The sequence below is a fragment of the Armigeres subalbatus genome, chromosome 2 (assembly GCF_024139115.2).
Source record: "Armigeres subalbatus isolate Guangzhou_Male chromosome 2, GZ_Asu_2, whole genome shotgun sequence".
NCBI lineage: Eukaryota > Metazoa > Arthropoda > Insecta > Diptera > Culicidae > Armigeres > Armigeres subalbatus.
In genome coordinates this window covers 260,385,313-260,409,554 of record NC_085140.1, presented here as the reverse complement: position 1 = coordinate 260,409,554, position 24,242 = coordinate 260,385,313, and the positions used below count along the sequence as shown (strand labels likewise).

At 38.2% G+C, this 24,242-nt stretch overlaps 1 protein-coding gene across 1 annotated transcript in view; it reads left to right on the top strand.

The window, feature by feature from the left end:
• The first annotated feature begins 1,514 nt into the window (after positions 1 to 1,514).
• Positions 1,515 to 24,242, top strand: part of LOC134212147 (uncharacterized) — a 255,751-nt gene continuing 233,023 nt past the window's right edge. The window contains exon 1 of the mRNA XM_062689743.1: positions 1,515 to 2,188. Coding sequence (XP_062545727.1) covers positions 2,105 to 2,188 — 84 coding nt within the window. The 5' untranslated portion in view covers positions 1,515 to 2,104. The remainder of the gene's footprint in view (positions 2,189 to 24,242) is intronic.

Below are 24,242 nucleotides of genomic sequence, written 5' to 3'. Positions count from 1 at the left end.
AAAAAGAAACATCAAAAGAGGGAGCGTAAAAGGAGGGAATGCAATGCCCGATCTTGATTACATCCAATAGTGATCAACTAGGGTTTGTCTTTTGTTTGAAACCCTTTTGAACGATTTTGCTCTACGACCTCCAGACTGCCAGTGAGAGCGATGACCCATTCTTACCCCCCAGACCCATTGTCACCCCCGATGACGGTATTTTTAGTTGTCACGGAAAGTTTAGAGTTGGTTGCCCCTTGATAAGGAGCCAGCGTGACGATCCATACAAACATTTTAGAGATTTGTTACAAAAAGCGTGACGAAGATTGAAAACCGTCAATTTTTGCGTGACGTACTTTATGGATCTTCCCTAAAACCTAAAAGATGAATCTCTTCAATCTATAGTTTATTTTTGGTGGTGCAATAATCTTGAATAAAGTGCCATACCAATAATTGTCTTTATCAAAGTTAGACTAGGAAATATTTTCTTATCGGCTTGTACCATGGTGCGAATACCATAGGTCTGTCCTTGGTATTAATTACTTATGCACACTAAGTACCCTGGAAATTTTATCATCACAATTTTCAATTAACTACTCAGTGCCAGCTTTGAATGCATCACAAACTTACTTTTCCATTGCTATCGAGTCAATCTTTTTTATGGAGCTCAACGACCACAGCTGCTATCAGGCAACGCGAATAGCAAAAAATTAAATACAATTGCAAACTACATAACACAAAACACCAATGCAAGCGCCGTTCCAAATCACTCTCACCATCATCCATCCGATCAGTCAATCGGGCAATTGCAACTCTCCTGAAGCAAGTACATCTCCAGCAGGGCTGAAAAAATGGTTTATTGGGCTCCAAACGAGAGTAGAGACCCCAAATCCTTTGAACACTGAGAAAGAGAGCCCCAGCAGCAGCGTCAGCAACCTGCCTGCAAGTGGTGGACTTCGTCGTTCGTCGCCGTTGCTTGTGAATGATCCATGCGGAAAAAAGCTCCCCCATCCATTCATGATCGCAACACTCTCCCACGAACTGACTCTGCACACTACAAGGGGGGTATGGTTTAGTTTGCGTCGCATAGAAAATTTCCAAGGATATTTATTAACATGATAATTAATTTACATGAATTCAGGCTATTCGAGTCAAATAAGAAGACGATTTTTCAGATAAGTCAGAATAAGCAAATGAGAATAGAACGATTGAAATTCCAACATTTTGTCCGTTGGCACTCAGCTTCCAATTTATGGGCCAGGTATCATATGATATAAGCACAATAAATCGCCCCATAAAATCCTATCTACTGTTTGTTTACCGCAGGAAACGTGACTAAGTTGTGTTTCCTCAACTGCATTGCGCTACTATGACCAGCCGGAGCGATTCAGCCCACTCCCCTCAAAGCATGCACTCGAAGGTAAAGATGTCGATCGGAGAGTCCGCGAGGGAAACAAGATATAGTCGGTGGAAAAAAAATTCGTCCGAAAAGAGAAAGACTTTTTAGCATTACAGCATTGAACGCGGCCGTCAGTTCTGGTGGGAACTTTGCTACGAGCGGTAACGAAAAAATCGTTCAGCCGGCCTTCGGTGTTGAGTTTTGTACAACTGCGTGTGCTGATCAGCGAACAGAGCGCGGGGTTTGTCGTTTTTCATTTGTTTTTTCATTTCTACCTTGGCCCAGACAAGGGAAGATTTTTCCTCGGAGCACCAACAACCGCCAGCGAGCATCCATTCGGTAGCATCGGTGGGTTGGAATTTTGCAATCTCGCGTGAATCGGTGATGCCTCTTGATAGGCAGATGAAGGAAAGCGTGAAATTGCTCGATCGTGTCTGAAGTAACTGGTGATAAAGGGTGAATTTAGCGAAAGGCAATCCAAAACGTGACAAGTGATTTTTTGAGTGAGGAAATTTGACAGATCAGGTGGAGCTGAAGTGCATCCCGGATGCGGGGGATTTTTACCGCGGGAAGATTTACCCTTCTGAAGTGAAGTGAAACCTGTGCAACAAGATTGTCGAAGATAAAAAAAAGCCCTTTACACGTGAAGCCTAATAACGAGTGCAACACCCTTCAAACAAACCTACAACTTGATCCTGTGAAAAGTGTTTCCCAGTGGCAGTCATCATGAGAAGGTTGATCCTGTTCGTGGGCGTTCTGGTGACAGGTGTTCTGTCGCAAGGATTCCTGCAGCCGCCTCCTTTTAGACCGGTGAGTGAACGACCAAAAAACATTTGATTTTCAGTCAAAGTGCATAGATAGTAATGAAGGCATCTCTAGTAGTTATAACTATAAAACGGAAGAAGCATTTAAACCACCAGATGGAATCAATGGAAATGCATGTTATCATTCTTGGCTGAATATTCCAAGGGAGGAGGGCATGAAATATATCTGCCGTTGGCTTAGATAGTTGTAACTTGATTTTTTAGCTTGAACAAACTTTATGACATTCCCAAGTCGGGGCCATATTATGTCGTGGGTAATGGCTACTAGGGTTATTGAAAAATTCAAAATAAGGTCGATTATGTCTGCGGTTTCTGTTAAGATCAATTCTATTATATTATATGTAACTGTAAAAAGCATTGAAACGACGAAGAATAATTTGAAAAGTATTTTGCCTATGAGAATTTTAAATGGGTTCTATAAATTCCATTAACTTATAAAAAAAGTATTTCGAATTTTGATAGATATTTGTTAAAAGTATGAATTTTCTAATATTTTAATCTAGTGCATTGGGGTCTATTTTGGCCCAGAGATGATTTAAAAACGTTGTAGCTTTGTAATCAAATAAGAAATAATAAGTGTTGAAATTTTCTGACTTTTCCTAACTTTTGGAAACGAAAATTTTGAAGTGATAACCAGCTTTCAGCGATCTCTAGGAAAGCCACAACAAAAAAAAGTGACACATTGTGCATTAGCGGGTCAAAAATGACCTCAACTTTAATTCGCTCCCAAAAGTTCATTTTCGAACCGATTCTCAATCTTTTGGAACCAAATTAAAGGTATGGAATCCGCGGATGCAACATGGCCATTCTGGTTCCCAGAAATCGATTTTGAAGGAACAGAACATAGATTCTTAGGCCAATTTTTGGCGTGATTTCTTGCCTTTCGAAGGGTGATTTTGGAAATGCTCATAAATTTGCGTAGCAATAATCCAAATAGAATGTAGCCATTGGCCATTTCCATGGATCAACACAATTCTTGGTTATCTCACGGTCCAGTGTCCCTCCGGAAGACCCGGAACATCCTTAGAAGTTGTCAATTCATTGAACTCATCATAGAAGAGCGCGGTTTTTTCTAAAGCTTTTCATTATCGAACTACGAGTAACAAATGATTATGGTGACCCATTTTGATGGACCTGCGTGGCCACCGGAGGTCCTCCAGAGGATCCGGAACATTCGTAGAAGTAGTCAATTCATGGAACTCATCCTAGAAGAGTGCAGTTTTCACAAAGCTTTTGATTATCGTACTTTGAGTAACAAATGATTGTGGTGACCCATTTTTGTGGACCTGGGTGGCCGCCGGAGGTCCTCCAGAAGATCCGGAACGTCCGTAAAAGTGGTCAATTCATGAAACTTATCATAAACGGGTGCGTTTTTTTTCAAATCTTGTCATTATCGAACGCTGGGTAACAAATGATTATGGTGAGTTATAGAAAATTATCGTAACTCATTCTTATGGACCTGATGTATACTCATCCACTAGAGGTCCTTCATGGCCAAAATGCAAAAATCTGTCCGTAACGACATCCTTACTTTCAATTTGGTTCCAAAAGATTGAGAATCAGTTCGAAAATGAACTTTTGGGAGAGAATTCAAGTTGGAGTAATTTTTGACCCGCTAATGCACAATGTGTCACTTTTTTTAATGCACTGGGAAGGATAAAGCCGTTTTGCTGTTATTGTTTCCGAAAAAAAAAAATGCAGACATTAAAAAAAAGTCAAGCCATATGGGTCCTGCGTCTATAATTTCCGTGTAAAATGCGTTTAATAATTTTCACTTTTTTGGCACAAGTTTAGATGTAGATCACAGCACAGTCATCACAAATCGCTTGGATTTTCCTCAATTCAGATACTAATTGAAAATGACAAACTGTCAAATTTTGAGTTGATTACAGCACCACTCTCTAGATCGATTTTAGTGCTACCTTTATTGACAATTCACCAGATGGTGAGAGTTAAATCAGAAGTAATTCAGTTCTATTGCAAATTTTCGAACACTATTTTAGTTTGAATCTGGAGCAAAATATAGAACAAAGTCGCTGGTTTCCCCAGCAGTGCTCCTTCAAGTTTGATTAAGTGCAAATAGAATCACTAAGTGAAAAAGCAGGTCAAGTTTCAGTTAGAATGTATAGAATATATAAGAAGAAGAAGAAGAATAAGAAAATATGTTGTTGTTATGAAAGGCACCGTCATTTCAAAATGGATTGATCCGTAAATGAAATAACGTACGCCTAACCGGAGGTTGTTAGATTTTCTAACAATTCTGAATAAAACAGTTAACAATTCTTATGAATTCACATATTTTGACATGTAATTCGGAAAACCTTAAGAATATTCTCAAATAATAAATTATATATTGTTGTTATTGCAGCTATTGTGTATGTATATAGGGGAACTGCTTCATGAATTCATACTATGGACCCAAATCAATACCATTCGAAAACAAAGAATTGTTTTATTTTTCATTTCTGTGATTTTTTTCATCAGTGAGCACGCCGGAAAACATCAAAACACAACACAAATTGAGCCTAATTTGCCTGTTTTGCGAATGTTATTGATATAGGAGCATGTTATTAATAATGGAACAGATACCCTAATTCCTAATTCTTGGGTTTCAGAAACTTTATGTTTTGCAGTGATTTATGAAATGATGGTCTATTAATCTATATGAAGTGTCAGAGATCCCAGCATACACATTAGGGTAGCTCAAATTAGTATGGAAAAAACATTTTTAAATTTTTTCATGGGACCCCCCATTTTCCGGTTCTATTTGATGCCCTGATTTTATAGACAAAATTTCAGCCAAATCGGTCAACGTTTGGGCGGTGCTAAATTGATTGGAAGTTTATATGCAAAAATGTATGTAGCAACATCCAAAAACAGTGTTTTCAGCATAACATCATTTACTTAATATAACAAGAAAAAAAAATATGGATATGAATCTCGGTTTATTACGTCAGCTTAGAGGTTTGCGTCACTTATAAAATTGAGAATTTTTGGGTGTGTGTTAAGTCAAGCTTGTTGAAACATATTTTTAAATAAATGCTTTCAATGGCTACATCACCAGTAGCGTTCTAGTACAGTGCATCCCAACCGCGACCCCCTGGGGAGCCGTGAAACCATATCAAGGAGGCCGTGGAAGCTTTTCAAAGAATTCACCCTTTTCGTGGTTTGACTATCATGAATACGATTTTTTTATAATTATATTATTTTTTTGTAGCATTAGCATTAGCATTGTTACGGTGTAATTCGTAGATTGGAAACTAGTGATACTCATGTTTTACTTTTGAGATCCTTATCTAGAATCAGAAATCAAGAAGTGGAGTGGTCCTTGATTCCAGTCTTTAACAAAAATAACAAAAGCATGAGGATTACTACTCCTGGCCACGCCCATCTTCACCGTAACTAGGGAGAGGAAGGAAGTGTTGATGTGGTACTTACTTAACGAGAGGCCACCGACTTAGCGACACCCTCATAAGTACCACGGAGTTGGATAATAAGGAAGGTATTCGTTGGGTCAGGATTTGCCTGTAGCTGGCAATGTAACCGTGGTAGATCTTACCCCGTAACACACCACGTAAAGGTGTCTACCCAGCGTTACGGGTCATATAATTATATTTTTTTTGTGTACAAAAAGCAATTTATTAGTTTTACTCAGAATCATGAGATTTAAAATATATTCTTTTATGTAGTTATTCGAAAACTACAACCAAAAGCAACGACATCATGGCAATAATAAAAACTTTTTTTTGTATCTCTTTTTTATATTGATAACAAAACATGATATGAACTTGTTTGAAGTAAGAGTAAAAATAACAAGCGAAAATAACAAAAATTTGCACCGAAATGGCACTTTTAACAAGAACAAACTAATCAGGCCTACCCAACCTTTTCAAGCCACGGGTCAATGACTACTTCCTGGCGGACAAGGAAATATTTAGTACACATTTCTTATACATTTTCGAAATAAACAAAGTTTTTTTTTTAATAAGGCCGATACAAATATTGTGTGGCTCCAAATTGCTGCAGCGAAATGCGATGACGGCAGCTCTCCGTCGGTGCGTGTGCACGCCACCGAGATCGGACGAGAAGAGCCCGAGTTATGTCTTCCTGCTCACCGATTGACACGCTGAGGTGGTAATATATAATCACACGCTGATGGTAACTTATTCAAACCCCACATTCCCCTTCCTCTCTCACAAAAAAAGGAACAAAAAAAATCCTTTAGCATAGGACGAGTGTTTTTTGACGTAGGACTTACGTCTCTCTTCACTATACCGGGTGTCATTTCAAAATATTCAAATCGACCGCGTTACGCTGCGTTGAAAGATTTTAAACATTAATAGCGTTCGTCTCAGTGGACGAATTTCTGCGGTAAACCCCTCAATCGACAGATTTCAAGTATGCCTTCCATGTCCATGCTTGATAAGACCCGAAAAACTTGTTTCAATAGGTATGAAACTGTTTTCTATGACAAACATTGAGCTCAAGGGAACCTATAAACATGGGTACCGCATAATTCTTGCATCATTCCATTACCACGTTCTGATTGGTGCAGACACCAGCGAATGAGCAGCCGCTGGGTCTGCCGAGAAGCCATAAAATAGCGCAACGCGATTTTTCCTTTCATTCTGACCGGGACAAGCGAAGCAACCGCATCATAGATTGAACAGCACTCACACATTTTAGCAGGGAATGAAGTCTGCACCGACCACTTTTCGGCTCGACACCATCGAAGCGACCATCAGCCGAAACTTAGCCAGTACATCAGCAGTCCACCCGACAAAGCAGCAATGCTGAGCAGATACCGGGAGCAGCAGCAGAGTCGAGCCGAGATGCATGCATGATGCAGCATGTATGTCCAAAAAACAAACGGTTCTTCAGAGAGCCAATAATAGAGATCAATATCAATGCTTTCAATACCCTTCGGGATAGAAATTGTACTTGGGTGCCAAATCCAATATTCTAGAGATAAAATTTTATGCGTGATTTCCATAAATAGCGTCAAAACTAACAGTGGATAATTTTTCTGATTTAACCGCGAAGTGAACGAAGGACTTCGCTTGACTATGCCTTTAAAGATTCATAAGATGTCCAAATCTCTCACATAATCTAAATTGGATAAAAAAACACCGATAACAGCTCAAACATTAATAAACTATCAATCGATTTTTCATCAAATGTTGGATTTTTTGGCATTGACAAAAAAATATGTAGATAAACATTGTTTGATACTGACCGCACACAAAGCGAACGTGACTGAATGATCGTCCTATGTTACCAATTCTAAATCTTATCACCCGAAATCCCATATCCGGGTGTTTCCTTCCTTCTACTACTAACAATGTTGTCTCAGAAAAGAACACGTACTTCCCACCTGAACTGCAATACTAAGCTCGCTTGCCCGGCTTATTGGCCTGTATCTAGCGAAAAGTCCCGTTAGGAAATAGACGCCAGCAGCGAGCAACAAGCGTAAAAAAGAAGAAGCCCTTCTCGAACGCGTAGATTTGATTTCTGTGTCGGTTTGATGAGAAGATTTTGCCAAGGAATGGTATGCAACGCCGATTATTTATCCAAAATAGTTGATGTGAGAAATTTGGACATATTATGTATCTTAAAGGCATGGTCAAGTCAAGTCCTACGTCCACTTAGCGGTTATGTCACAGACATTACCCACTGTTTGTTTTTTTTTTTCAAAGTCATTTTCGTAAGACGAAGTTGAACGTTTAACATGTTTCGTTCGAAAACTGAACACCAATAAACTTGACTTAACCACGATTTTAAATTGCAGAACAACGTTGGTATCTGGTTGTTATGATATTGATCTCTCAAGACACGTTATAGATTGCAGCAATAATCTAAATAACTTATTGTGCCCAATTAGTCCAACTATCAGCCTCGTGTATAGTAACACTATCACCTCCAACACGTCGATGTTAAATTTCCGAACAACCGCCTAGAAAATGATATTTATTTAAAAAAGATAGCGATGAATCAATTTTAGATTTTTGGTAACTAGTACTATTATACAACAACTCCAAACTAATAGCTTTGTGAAAGCTGGTAACGTTTTTTTTTAACTTCGTGAATTTCGGATATCTGATTCAACGGGCAATTCTGCTATGACTACTAAGTCGGTAAATCCCAAAATAAACTTCAGGATATGTAATCTATTTCGCCTTCCAAACATCTTTGTTGCATATGGCAGAACTACCATATCTCTTAGATTTCGTTAGAATAAGCTAAACTTGTGGTCTTATGTACACTGTCAATTGTATAAATTTATATTAATTAAAATCGCGCGCAAAAAGGCGCGCTTTACGGTTTTCCAAGCCACAATCCATTTTCCAGCGGTCTCCCAGACGCGCTTAGTGATTTTTCAAACCACAGTCCATTTTTCAGCGGTCATCCCGACGCGCTTTATGATTTTACAAACCACAATCCATTTTCCAGCGGTCCCCCAGACGCGCTTTGTGATTTTTCAAACCACAATCCATTTCCAGCGGTCATACCGACGCGCTTTGTGATTTTAAAAACCACAATCCATTTTCCAGCGGTCTCCCAGACGCGCTTTGTGATTTTCCAAGCCACAATCCATTTTCCAGCGGTCATCCCGACGCGCTTTGTGATTTTCCAAACCACAATCCATTTTCCAGCGGCCTCCCAGACGCGCTTTGTTAAAATGGTTGTGATTCCTTTCCGTATTTAAAATTAAATACTGTATCTTTTCGCATATTCACCACTTGAATTCTTACTCTCACTCTCACTCACCTTTTGAAATCAGCGTCAGGATACAAAAAAAACAACCTGGCAGGATCGCCAAAATGTGTGGCTCCAAATTGCTGCAGCGAAATGCGATGACGGCAGCTCTCCGTCGGTGCGTGTGCACGCCACCGAGATCGGACGAGAAGAGCCCGAGTTTTGTCTTCCTGCTCACCGATTGACACGCTGAGGTGGTAATATATAATCACACGCTGATGGTAACTTATTCAAACCCCACAGATATTTAAAAACTATTCTGTCTCCCCCCTCGGATTTTTTGACCAAAAATATTATTTTGAGGGGGCAACAAAATAAAATTCGGATGATTTTGAGAATTTTCAAAACATTCTTTAGCAAATCCGAGGAGTTTTATTATGTTTTTTTCATTTTAATATTTTTTTATTATCCACCCTCCTCCCCTTGGCCATCCGAAGATGAATAGGACAAAATGTTAATTAAATATTTGTAACGGCCTAATGGCATTTACAAAACAACTAAACATTTTTTTAAAGAAAAACCAAACACGATATTATTGCGTTCGAACAATATTTTTTGTGTGTGCTTATTTTCCTTTTCTTTTTTTTCGTAATATGACATGGAATTGTTGGCTTCTTTCCAATACCTGAAGCATATTGATTAAACAATCGCTAATCGAACGTTGCAAGCAGATAATAAAGATCAAAAATTACTTTTAACTGTTTTCATTCTTTATAAGAGTTGTTCACACAGATATGTACTTTTGAAGAGTAAAAATATCATACAAGAGATGTGTCTTTCTGAAATTTAGAGTTGAGCTAGTTGTTGCATTGGAGGTAAATTATCTCAATTTGAAACATTCCAGGTACATTATTCATATCAGTGTTGAGGAACTTTGTTCTACAAAATTAGAGAAAAGGCTTGAAAGTTTCTGTCGAAAGGCTTCGAGTTTAGCAGCAATATTTAAAAGATTTGCATGAACTGTTTTCTGCAAGATTAGTTTTCGACAATCAATTATATCAAATTGTTTTAATTTTGTTGCAATACTTTACACGTTGGATAATAAAAGTTCGACGTGTTGATCTCTGACTTGCAGCTTTTTCATTGAGATGTTTGATGACATGTTCTACAAAGGCCAATCCACTCACTCATTATTTTCACTTTATCATGAAAAAATAGTGTGATTTCCTTTCCAAGAGAATAAGCAAGGTACCATGGGTTAGCCAACAACACAACAAATTTCCGTATTCTGCTTCTATTTCCGTCGACATATTTTGGAATTAGTGGTTTACATTAAGTATTTTCATCGATTGCGAGTAGATAGAATCAGAAGCAGGTGGCTTTTTCACGTAACGTAGTTTTCAACAACCCATGGCCAATACTGCATTATTCGCCTCCGCGCTTGCCCAGATTTATTTTTTTTAATCAGTAATAACCTACAGAATTAATCAATAAATAAAGAGGAAGAGCTTCTCGAGCCAGATAGAAAAGCTTTCGTGCCCGTTTTGCTGCGGGCCACAAAAAATGGAGCCAAGGGCCGCATCCGGCCCGCGGGCCATGCGTTGGGCAGCCCTGAACTAATTGCTTAAGATATTGATAAGTTCTTGTTAATAGCAAAACCTGATATTTTTATGATATTTCGGTGCATTTTTTCTTATTTTCGCTTGTCATTTTTACTTTTATTTCAAACAAGTTAATACCATGTATTGTTATCAATATCACGTTTTACTGGTAATGAGCTATTATCGTCTACCCGGGTGGTGGCTTTTAATATAAAAAAGTTTGATGAGCTTGTACCGATGGTGCACCAGTAATTCTTGAATTAAAATCAGGATTTCCGAGAAAAATAAAAGAGCTTAATACACATGTCAAATGTGTATTGTATGATTCACCGATATGTCCCTACTTGTGAGACCCTACTTGTGAGAATCGAGAACTACATCAAAGCTGGATTTATTTTTATTTTTTTAATTGCTTTACTTTCGTGATTTTAGCTAAATTTCTATAAGTTCATCACGGTATGTCAAATCTGGATGCTTGTTCCAAGAACTTTGCAAACGCTGGTTATCAAAAAGTAGTGTTCTTACCCGCGCTTTTAATTGCGGGATGAAATTGAAATTTTCCTAAAAGTGAGGGAATAACTTGACTTAAGTCGAGTCAAGTACGAGACACTGAAGACGGCCTTACTGTTGAGGTCGAAATACGTATCTGTCAAGATACAATTAAGTGGTGGAATTCAATGGGATTGTATAAACTCGTCTTATGACAGGTGAAAACATTCCACTAAAAAGCTCAAAATAATTTTCTTATCAAAAAGAGCAAGCAAATCAATCTAATTCAACAGCGACAATTTGCAAGCCTCCACGGCAATGATAAGAAATTTGCGACACATATTCAGTGTTGGTAAAATCACTCATAAATCAAAATTACAAATGTTTGATAAACTGTCCAGTTTTATTGAGGAAAGATCAACTACATTAGATGCACATTTCAAATTGGAACTTCTGGTTCATCATGACCAGTACTGGAATTTCTCATTTCAATAAGAGATGTCACGCGATGTTTACGTATCTGCCCCTTTCAAAATCTATAGAAACGCGAAGGATGAATGGCATGCTACAAAAATCTCAAAAAATATTTGTTCCGTGACAGGTCATGAAAGTGTGCAATATCTGCTTTATTTTTGTGTTTTCAACTCGGTGAATTTAAGAAGTATGATTAATTTATCGACTAGTTATTATTTTTTGCATGTATCTATTAAAATAACAATACACATTTGACATTAAATTGAAAATAAAGCACAACATCCTTTTATGACTGCCTTTCATGCGAAATTGATCAAAGTACACACGATTCTTTCATTTGGTCGCCTGAAATAGAAAAAGGCGCGTCGCTCTCTGTCTTACACACTTAGTTCAGCTCGGCATATTTTGATTCTTTTGCCGAGATTCGCACAGCCGAGCGCTCGGTTCGGGACTTTCTGCTGATATCTCAGCTGAAAAAGCAATTTGTTTACTGTGGTACTCAAAGGAGCCGCTGTAATCAAACGTCGATTCAGCTGATATTACAGCTAACGAGCTTTAACCGAGATTTGCACAGCCGAGATCGGTGGAAATTTTTAAGTGTGTTACACACTTAGTTCAGCTCGGCATATTTTGATTCTTTTGCCGAGATTCACACAGCCGAGCGCTCGGTTCATTACTTACTGCTGATATCTCAGCTGAAAAATTAGTTTGTTTACTGCGGCACTCAAAGGAGCCACCGTAAACATACGTACATTCAGCCGATATTCCAGCAAACGAACCTCAACCGAGATTTGCACAGCCGAGATCGGTGGAAAAATGGTGGAAAAGTGTGTATGACGATCACGAACTTTTTCAGTACTGATCATGACTAACTAGATCAACAGTTTGAACGATATCAAGATGCTTCATTTGTTTTCAATTTGTTTTCATTTACTTTGGACGTGGATATCCTGCCAGATGAAACTCAGAATGAGTATTTGTACATGCGGAATGGTTTATCATCTCATGAATTATTCGGTGCATAAAATTGAACCAGTTTTGGTGTAACTTCGCATAATGCATCACAAGATATGGAGCGCCATTAGCAATATAGGAGGGGAAATGATGGCTTTGGCAGCTTTTGTTCTATTGTCAGGGGGGTTTTCTATAAATACTTATGCTAAAATTTGGCCTAAAAATTCTTTGCACATGAAACAATACTGTGGACTAATATCATAAAAGTTGGTCAACAGAAACCCCCCTGACAATTATAGAACAAAACCTGCCAAAGCCGTCAGTTAAACAATGCATTCGATAAAAATAAGAATCACAAAATGGTCAAAGAAACTTAAACAATTTAAAGAAACTTAAAGAAAAACAACAGCATCGTGGGTAGATTTCCACTTTTCTGATGGTTGATTGGATTTCATCTCCATTACTGGATGCCTAGGTCCATACTTTGTCCTTGACAGCTCTCATCAGGTTTTATGCAATGGTGGGGCCCTGGGAGGAAGCTCTCGTTCATACACATCAAATTAAATCTAAACTGTCGTCAGGAAACAAGTAAATTTTGAACAAGAAAAAACAATGAAGTTGACGCCACCTGAAAAGAGACGCACTAGCCAAAATACCGTCGCGCCTCTGAGAGACCGCAGGATGGGCAGCGGGCGCTTCTGGAGGCACTCGTCACGATAGACACCTACGTATGGCCTTTCAAACCAAGAACTTTTTAGCAAACTATAGTTTGTTCACCTCCTTCTTCCTTATAACCCCTCACGAACGACATGGTTGTCTTGAAACTCGTGCCTGGCAATTGCTTTGTGACTGCCTTGATGTAAGTGTCGTCGTCCATCACGGTGTACTTTGGTTTCGTCAGCCACCCTCGAGCAGTTCTGTCTACCGTATTTTGTTTGCCATTCTGGTTTGATGCCTTCCTGACCTTGTAGACGTGGAGACTGCCCAGGTAACCAGTAAGCATTAAATAAAGCATTTAAGTGGCATTATATGCGCCTCTACGGCAAAACATTAAATGCCAATAAGCCCTATAGCCGCCTTTAATGCTATTTTAATGCAGGATTTGGTCCAATATATGGCTTCTTAAATGGTTTATCCTACTTTATCGATAAAGTAGAATTTTTGCTGAGTAGGTAGCATTTATTCAGCTTAATTTTAAAAACAAGAAAAAAAGTTTTTTTTTCAATAGCATTTTTTTTCTAATACCATTTGTACACAGTTTTTTTTCATATTACATCGTTATTGTATTTTCAAATTCAAATGAAAACACATTTTTTTACTCGCTTCGAGCGGGGTTCGAACTCGCGCTCTTGCCACCCGACGCTGTAGTTGTCATCGCCCATACAAGAGAGATGGTAGTGGAAATAATTTTGCCCAACATACGCCCCTTCAGGAACATTGAAACTTAATCTAACTCATTTCAGAATGCAATAATCACAAACGTCATACCCAGGTGCACTGAAACAGCTACAGTAATGCCACTTTAAGCCATCCATCGAAAATAGTGCAATGGAATAATAAATGTAGATTAACTATGTAATAAGTGATAGGGTTAGGTTAACGACATGTACTCCTGTCAGTGGTCGGAATGGAAAAAAATTGTGCACGTACCGATTTCTATTCTCAACTGTAAGTTCATTGGACAAATAGTCTCCGCAATATGGTTGCATGTTGGAAAGTTGTACGTATATGGTTTCATATTGCAAAACGTTCGACGTATGAGCACGACAGGCTATAAAGTAGCACTAATGTAGCTGTTTTATTGCATATCACGAAAAACAACATTGTGCATTCAAAATGCTAGTATAAGACTATGCCTCTCATGATTGCTTCGAGAATGCTTGTTTAGAACAACTAAGTTTTCGAAATGCTTATATACAGCCTAGAGCATATGCAATGCAAGTATAATGCTGCTATAGTGCTTATTTTAATGCTTAGTGGTTACCTGGGTGGAACGTTTCATCGTTTTATGCGACAAACGTGATGGAAAACTTCTCATTTTTCGCAGCACCGTGGATCGCAAGATTCGGCAACGCTTGAATACACTCAATATATTCCATGTAGGGTTGTGGTACCGGTACCGGAAATAACGGGAATCCAGCTTTCCACGTTCACCATAATGGCGGTTGCTATAAATAAATCTGACAGTAACTGCTTCCGACGCTGAACTGTTCCCGACGCATCCGACGGTGGTCGTATCTTAGCAACTATTTTCATATTGTTTATTTATTGTTACGTGAGCTGATGAAAACTGGAGGACATTCAATTCTCGTAACATGCATGCATAATTGGAACTATATATTAAATTGCCGAATATATATATTGATCATTTTTTTCTATTCTAGGTGGAAGAAGTAGAATTTGGCATTCAAATGTAGCCACACCGATGCCATACCATCAATTATAGAAAGTACTTGTCTAGCTTGCAACAAAATAAGTTTTAGTTAAGTTCTAGCACTAAGATTCGAGTATTTCCGATGGTATCCAATGGAAGGGACGCAGGCATATGCACCCAACTTAATATTCTAGCTTCTTCGAAAGAAATTTTCTAGCAATCCAACCTCCATGCAACCTTACCAAATACCTTTGTCAAGCTCGGAGAAATTAGAATATTCAGTTAAGTGCACTTGCTGGCGTTGGAGAAATTCGAACTCCTGAGAAGAACTGGCAATCGAGTAGAAACTGAAATAAAGAATTTCGGCATTCGTGAGCTGCGTATAACGGAATGGAGTTATACATGGAAAATATTCAATGATATGGAAATGCTAATATCATCATCCAAACTTGGACGTACATGTTCATGATAGCATTAGAGGCAAAAGTATAGAATTGATAGTTCCGTTAGGATACGGCAGGCATGAAGAATGTTTTTATAGAAGTCGATTTGAAAGCGAGCGGAGGGCAATATTTGTGATGGCACATATCGCACGACCTTCCTTCTGCCAAGCTCCCGTATGAAGGGGGAGGGAAGAATATCCCCCCATGTGTACGTCCAAGTTTGGAAGATGATATTAGCATTTCCATATCATTGTAAATCGTTTAACTTCACGTAGAAGTAACACACACGAAATCATTAATTTAAATATTCAATGTTCAAGAAAATATTATTCGCACGTAAAATTGCGCACATATTTTTATCATCTGCAAAAATAACTGCCAACAGCGTTCCAAAGGTCAATAATTGAATTATACTACGTTGTGCAGGATTGTCAGAAAAGATATTATGTTGCGACGAAGGGCAAGGGTAACAGTAATTTTCTCTTTAAATATCTTTCAATTTGTTTGATTTAGCTCATTTCTGATTGTTTTTGGCTGGTTAAGTTTTGAAACTACATAAAATTAGGAAATAAAATGGAATACTATCAGCTCAATTTCAATACGTTTTTACAAAATAAATTAAAAATTAACGTGAAAAAAGCCTTTGGATTTGTTTAGAATTTATTTATCTATTTTGAACTTTTATTCTTGCTTGACCAAATAAAATAGGTTTATACTGTGAATAAGATGACGAAATATGATCAAATATCCAGAGCCCAAGACTGATCGCTCAACTGCATGTTTTGGCTTCTCTGAGAGTGATGTAGGTATTAAAAAACTAACTTCGTTTTTACTCTTCAACTCAGTGCCATGAAGTTGCATGGAGAAGAGATTGTCCGGAATTTGCGTCGAAGAAGTCAGTTGAAAGCATATTTCTCCGTCCCTTCCATCGGATCCCCCGGAAGTTCTTGAATCCGAGTGGTAAAACTAAACTAAAACTGGTTGCGTCTCAGACTAGACAAGAAGAACTGGTACTCTCGATAATTAATAATATGGTACGCTACCGGTGTATCAATTGAATTCCAAATTGTCCTTCTTCCACCTAAAACATAAAAATGATGAATATATATTTGTTAAAATAATAATTATTTTCCAATTATTCCAAGCATTTTACGACAATTGAATTTCTCCCAGTTTTTTCATGTAGTGCCTGCTCACGTAACAATAAATAAACAATGTGAAAATAGTTGCTAAGATACGACCACCGACGGAAGCGTCGGAAGCAGTTACTGTCAGATTTATTTATAGCAGCCGCCATTATGGCGAAAATGGAAAGCTGGATACCGGCGATTTCTGGTACCAAATACCAATGATAACCGGTATTTACGGTACCGAGGATCAGTATTTGAAATAAAATGTAAATATGAAGGTATGCTTTAAAGTGACTTACAGAAAATAACGATTTTGAATTATTTTTTCACCTCGGATTCTACTTCACTTAAACATACATAAACACTATAAATTGAGTACGGCAATTCAATGGAAAATTGAGCAGTTGTATTTTAATTGGCCCAAATAACATCGCAATCAAATTTGAGCTATGAGTACAGTGGCGCTGCAGCAGTTGACCGAGAATAAAGTTTTAGGTGAGATATGTTTATAGTATTTGATTGATAGACATTTCTCATAGATGACCAAGAGCGAACTCTGGTAGTTTTTTTTTTACTTATTTATATATTTCTGCTCATTAATAATAATTGTGCCTCAGTATTTTTTGTTTTTTGTTTTTTTTTTCTTGAGCAAGGGTAAACGGAAATCTGCAACCAGACACCTGAGGAGGTACTCAGGTAGTGTGGGGATGGGTATGTCATGTAACTCTTACCCGACCCACTAAAACCAAAACCCTTTCACCAGTCCGTACCCCCGGCCCGCAATTAAGCAATACATCAGGGGGGGACTATTGAGAACGCTCACGCCTATGCTAACGCACTTGACGTCAATACACACAACATCGACTTCAAGGGTGGCTACCTCACCACCCGTCGATCGCAAGCTATGATAGTAACCTTACGGTTCGTATCATAATCTCACTTTGGAGACGAGCACCCCGACAACAACCACCGCGCGTGAACCGCAATGACCTCTATATCTACATACTGAGGTCCCCGCAGCCCACCCGCGACATGTTGGTTGTCGGGATGAGCAAAGTGTTCACTGCATCACAGGTGCCCTTACTGCACACGTTGGTTTTGTTCAAGACGCCACCATCGCTGCAGTTTCGACACAATCTGTCAAGATGCTGTGTTCACCGCATTCCATATAGCTTCCTCCCGGCACATCCTCTCGACGAGGTTGTCCGGGGTTGTATCCATACCACTAATAAGCAGCATGGCATTGCGTTCTATCTCGAATCGCGGGCATGCGAACATCACATGCTCTGCCGATTCTACCTCACCTACACATTCAGGACACTCCGCAGAATCTGCGAAGCCAAACCTGTGTAGGAATTTCTTAAAGCAGCCATGTTCAGACAACACCTGTGTTAGGTGGAAGTTGACTTGACCATGCTTCCTATCAACCCAGTTGGACACATCTGAATCAGTCTGTGGGTCCAACGACCTTTGACTGCGGTGTCCCATGCTCTTTGCCATTTAAGCAACGAAGCTGCTCTCTTGACACGTCGCACTTGCACCGAGTCCCTTTCGTTGAAGCACTCCACATCCTCCTCTAAGAGTATGTCGATCGGCATAATTCCAGCTATAACGCACACCGCCTCATATGATATGGTGCGATATGCGCTCGCGACACGTAAACACATCAGCCGGTGTACTCTGATCAATTTCTTTACATTGTACTCGGCTTTTAGTGCTACGGCCCATGCCGGCACGCCATAACGGATGATAGACAATGCTACGCCCGATATCAGCCTACGCACTTGACTATGCACCGCCGATCTGTTGGATATCATTCGTGATAAAGATTTTATCGCCAATGAAGCCCGCTGACATGCATAATCGACGTGGCTCGTAAAATTGAGCTCATCGTCGATCATCACGCCCAGATGCTTAAGAGACCTCACGGAGTTAACTGTGCAGGCCTCTACTCTTATCGAGACTTCCGTCTCGTGATGTGCAAGGGACAACTGCCCTGAGTTAAGCCATTCCTCCACTCTGCCAATCGCGTATGAAGCCTTCAGTTCGACTTCGTCGAGAGTGTCTCTTGGTACCTCTAGCATTACGTCATCCGCGAAGCCTTCTATTTTCACACCGGCCGGAGGAATTTTTGCAAAGTTTGAAGGAATGAATAAGAAGTTGCAGATTTACTTTATCAGCACCTTCTTATTTACTGCTTTGGACAAAATGCTCGGAATAGCAGATGAGGTTGACCTCCACAAATGTCAAATATGAAACTAATCCGCAGAAGGGTTCTTACTACTTCCATGCCTAACCCGGATTAGTTGTCTTCGATTTTTCGGCCGCTGCACATAGGAATACGCAGTGTGAAAGCGTGGCCAAAACTATGCCAATTATTTTGTCGGCTGTAAATGCATTCAATTAACAGCAAAGCGATTTTTTTTTGTTTTTGTGCTCTTTGTATTAAACTAGTAGTGAAGTATGACCACCGCACAGTGTTCGATTTCGTCGATTTCACGATCAAAATTGAATAACTTTTAAACCGTTGGATTTTGATGTTTGGTGTCTTCTAGAAAGTTTTTGGGCGTGAAAAGACGCATCTTCTGAGCTAATGAGTTTGATGATCAATCCTCCTAGAAGTGAGATGAAAATTTTCTTATCGTCAGAAAAATAAATAGAGAATTGGTTTCTTCAGCGAAGTTGTAGAGTTAGGCATTACGAGAAACTTTGTAGAACATTCCGAAGCTCTATCTATTAATGGTAATGAAATATGAGCGTTATCTGAGAATGACCCCCTCAAAAACAGTTTTTTCGATATAACTTTTTAACGCGGTTTTTTACATTTTCATGAACCAACAAAATACGCATTTTGATTACGATAGAAAGTTTCTATCTCTTAAGATAACAAAGTTATTCACGATTTTCCATTTTTTCTCCGTAACTTTCTCCGGCGCAAAATGGCGCAGTCAGTTCAGGTGGTATCCGAAAGTCCTAGCCTTCTGCTACAACTGACATGTGAAACTCCTTGTAGACAAGAGTAGGCAAGGTATGTTACATTCAGAAGAAGTGTCCAATATAACACCAACAAAAAGGCAAATAACGCAGCTCGCAACCTACTGTTGATGCTTTAAATGCATCATTCCATAAAATTATAAGGAGAACTACTGTAAGCCCATAGAGAAGCACTTGTTTTTTGGTTCATTAAACACAATAAAATATTATCAGTATTGTTTTTACAGTAAGAATTGACTGAAACGCAAATAAACATAGATTCTGAAAATTCAATAAAAGTTCATTGTCTTCTTTCCGGATATTGGCCACCCAGAGTGGAAATTAATTATTATGTTTTGAAACTCAATTTGTGCATATGCACAACATAAGAACGATTTAGTTTGAAAAATGTATTTGAGGTAACCACTTCCTTCGGTGCGGTATCAACCCACGACCCCAGTATGCTATACAGATGCTTTCCCTACTAAGCCATGAAGGACCTCCGTCATCTTTTGCAGCTTCGCGGGTACTGATAAGCCCGAATTCCCAGCACTATGGCTTGGCACATGGCCGAACTCTCGCAATTCAACCAATCAACGAAAAGATCATAAAAAAAACTAAAAAACGCTGTCTGGTAGTACATAGTTTCAATTGAAATAGATATACAAATACGAAGCTCTTCACATGAACTGATGGAAGATAATTTATGAGGAAACGGAAAGGGACGAACCAGTGAAAGTGAAAAAACGAGGCATGAGTTTTTCCAAGCCGAAAATGTCTATAGGATCTGTCAAAGTTCGTCATGGGTTCAACCACCACCAAAGGAAGTGGTTACCTCCAATTCATTTTTCAAACTAAATCTTTCACATGTTGTGCATATGCACAAATTGAGTTTTAAAACATGATAATTAATTTCCACTCCGGGTGGCCAATATCCGGAAAGCAGGCAATGAACTTTGATTGAATTTTCAGAATCTTTGTTTATTTGCGTTTCAGTCAATTCAATTCAATATAAAAGCAATACTGATAATATTTAATTGTGTTTGATGAACCAAATAAAACCAGTGCTTCTCTATGGGCTTACAGTAGTTCTCCTTATAATTTTATGGAATGAAAATGCATTTAAAGCATCAACAGTAGGTTTCGAGCTGCGTTATTTGCCTTTTTGTTGGTTTTATATTGGACACTTCTTCTGAATGTAACATACCTTGCCTACTCTTGCCTACAAGGAGTTTCACATGTCAGTTGTAGCAGAAGGCTAGGACTTTCGGATACCACCTGAACTGACTGCGCCATTTTGCGCCGGAGAAAGTTACTTAAGGTGAAAGTTCACCAAGAAAAAATGGAAAATCGTGAATAACTTTGTTATCTTAAGGGGGTCATCCTCAGATAACGCTCATATTTCATTACATTTAATAGATAGAGCTTCGGAATGTTCTTCAAAGTTTCTCGTAATGCCTTACTCTACAACTTTGCTGAAGAAACCAATTCTGTATTTATTTTTCTGACGAAAAGTAAATTCTCATCTCACTTCTTGATCATCAAACTCATTCCATCAAAAGATGTGTCTTTTCACGCCCAAAAACTTTCTAGAAGACACCAAACATCTAAATCCAACGGTTTAAAAGTTATTCAATTTTGATCGTGAAATCGACGAAATCGAACACTGTGCACCGGCGGCGTCAGTTGTTGTTATTAGGTAGATCACCACTTGGCGTAAGAACGCTGGCTTTGGGAACTACAGCGTGCTTGCGACGAGTGGTCTCAGACTCTGTTAATGAGTATGATTTTTCATTTTTTTTTTCAATTTTCATTCTTTAATTATTACTTACTAAGATTACAGAAAATATGCTTCGTTTGTTCACTTCGACTATATAAATTTGTCATCGGATAGTGTTAAAGTCCCTGGATAATGTATTGATATTACAATCAATGAAGCAGATCAGATAAATTCGTTGCACTTCAACCGCTTTATTTCTTAACAACCTTTTACATCTGAAAAATGCGTATGTTTTTCATCAACGCCCAGCTCTTCTTTGAAAGCGTACCATTTCATGAGCTTAGTCGCTCAAAATCATAAATATTTATTTTTTTGCCTGGCTTTTCTTAGAAAACTTCACTATATTCAAATAAAAACATCTCACGATTGCGTGAGGATGCGTGAAATGTTTTTCGTGGAGCTTATTGAGAAAACTCCAATCTTTCCAATGCTGACAATTTTGTTGCTTGATCGGGTTTGGAACCTAATCAAAAGTTTAATTTTGTAAAACATATTATTGTTAAAAAGGTAAAAAAAGCTAGCAATAAATGTCATCATTATCGATCACCTAAAAACAATTTCAGATCGAATCATGCTTGGAAACGATTTTACATACCCTCATTATTGGTACCTATATTGATTTTCATCTTAAAAATCATTAAAACCCTAGAAAAACACGATAAAACATGAACATTTTTTCATGGACAATTGCGATAAAACTAGCATGTAAATTATGCTGAAGTTTTGGCAGCCAGCATTGCTCACAAGTAATCAAAATTGATCCAAAAATACCAGGGCAAGTTAGTATTACTATTTGAGAGCTTGAGCTTGAGCTTGATTGACTGCTCGTAGTTGCTACTCCATTATGACCAGATCAGCTGTTCTTGCACAGGGAACCAACAGATGTTTGCTTGGGACTAGCTCACATCTTGAATGTACAAGTACTGGTGATCTCATTTGTTAGGTCATACTGGCGCCTGCCACGTCAGAATGCAAGTCAAAGAAGGGAAAGGGGAGGAAATGATGATGCAATCACTCGCCCACTGCAAGCCGAATATACCTCTGCACTTGCCACGAGCTCATGCGGAATTTGTTGGAATGTTTGGGTTACGTTCGAGTGGCAGAGGTCCGTCTTGGTTAACGAGCTGCCAATGTGATAGATAGGAGAAAGCAACTGATGGAATTTCTAATTGTATGTTTGGAAACGCGCTTTATAGTTCATTTCCAATTCTAGCAGATTACTGTTAGAATATTCAAGTTGAAGGTATAGGAATGGAGATGGAAACGGTATGGAAGTCCAATACCAGTTCTAGCGATTGCTAGAACATGAGAAATATAGAGAGAAAGATACAAAGTAGGAGAATGGAACGGACCTGGGATTGAACCCACGACCTCCTGCGTATGAGGCAGAAGCAGTAGCCATATGACTACCAAGCCAGTTAGTATTACTATTTGAGAGTACAAAAACGAAAAATAATATGGAGATATCTATAAATATTGTTTTTGACTTTTGGCCAGGATTTGGACTGAAATACTCCTTAGTGCGCTGGTTCGTTTGTGTCTCCTTGAATGATTTCATCACCCGTTACACATGATGGATTCCCAGGCGTTTCCTGATTCATCTATTATCAACTTCTGACAGATGTTGATCAACTTCTGCCAATGTAAACATTATCCCTAGTAGCACAGTTCGGATCGATTTGGTTACAGCAACTCCAATGTGACTAGATTTAGTCGCATATGAGCCACAACGACTGTTATGTGACAAGTGTGTTACTCGGGATATTCCTAGCAAGTTTCAGTCTTAATTTCAAAAATATTTACCGGCACTTTAAAAGTTAATGTGTCTCATTTACATCGAGTACAGTCTTTATCCATCTACTGTTTGTTTGTTCGAGGTCGAAACATGTTACAAATCCTTTATAATCCCGACTAGAAGAGCATAACTGAAACTGAACACAAAATTAACATATTGTGATATTTATAACTAATTTTAATACAATTTTGTTCTTAGCAGCTATTATCTTTCCAATGTTGTAACAGGATTTTATCATAATATGATTTGAAAAATGCTTAACACCGAATTGCCCAACAGTAGGCAATTAAAATAGATGTAGCAAAGTCTTCCAGCCACATAGATATCACAACGCTGATATAATTTGCAAAGGTTGCCTTATTTGTAATGTTGTTAGTTTCATGTTCTCGAAAAATATTCTTGTTCAGACAAAAACAAAAGTTCCGTATTGTTGATCACAATCTGGGGACTTATCAGAACTGTAAGAATTTGCATCTGCACAGAAGCAATATATTTTGTATCTGATTCTGTTAAAAATTTCTAACAAAATATGTTATTTTTATGATAAAATTGTAACAAAATTTGATAGTTTTTTGTTTCCAGTAGTGTGATTTTTGATAGAAATTTAGATATTTTAACAACATCCTGCACCACGTTTCTAACAAATTTTGTTATAAAAATTTAGTATAACATAATAACATAGGTTGATATAATTTTGATATGACCTTCTAGTCGGGATCCTATCGTAGTTGGCAGGGGATGAGCTTTATTCATCCATTAAAAAAACGCATATATAATCGGTTTCATGCAATACACGCACAACTCGAAAAAAAAACTTAAGTATTTTTGTAAATATTACCAACTCTATGGATATTTCTGCATGTGTTGATACAAATGGATTAGTCTTAAACTTTTCAGTAAAAAACTTCCAAAAAAGTTCGAGAAATTTTTTTTTTTTTTTTGGCAAATCGTTAGATTTTGAAATTAGCATAGCTTTTGATATATTATAAATTTCGTCCTAGGTCCTGGGACATCAAGTAATGGTGATCAGATCCACAAGCGTAAACATGATATTTGGTTTTGAAGCCCTTTATTGATCTAACAGTTGTTTCTGCAGTGCAAGTGGAACAAATCACCCTTTCCTATTTAAGTTTTTATCGAAAGTTATTTCATATGTAGGATCGTTTTTAACATGTTTTGTAACAGTAACCTGTAGGTTGTACTAAGTATATAGGAACTGTTAAAAATGAAAAAAAAATGATCCATAAATTATTGCACATCATTACAATTTCCCATAAAAAAGTTTCATCTTCTTATTGGCATTACATCCCCACACTGGGACAGAGCCGCCT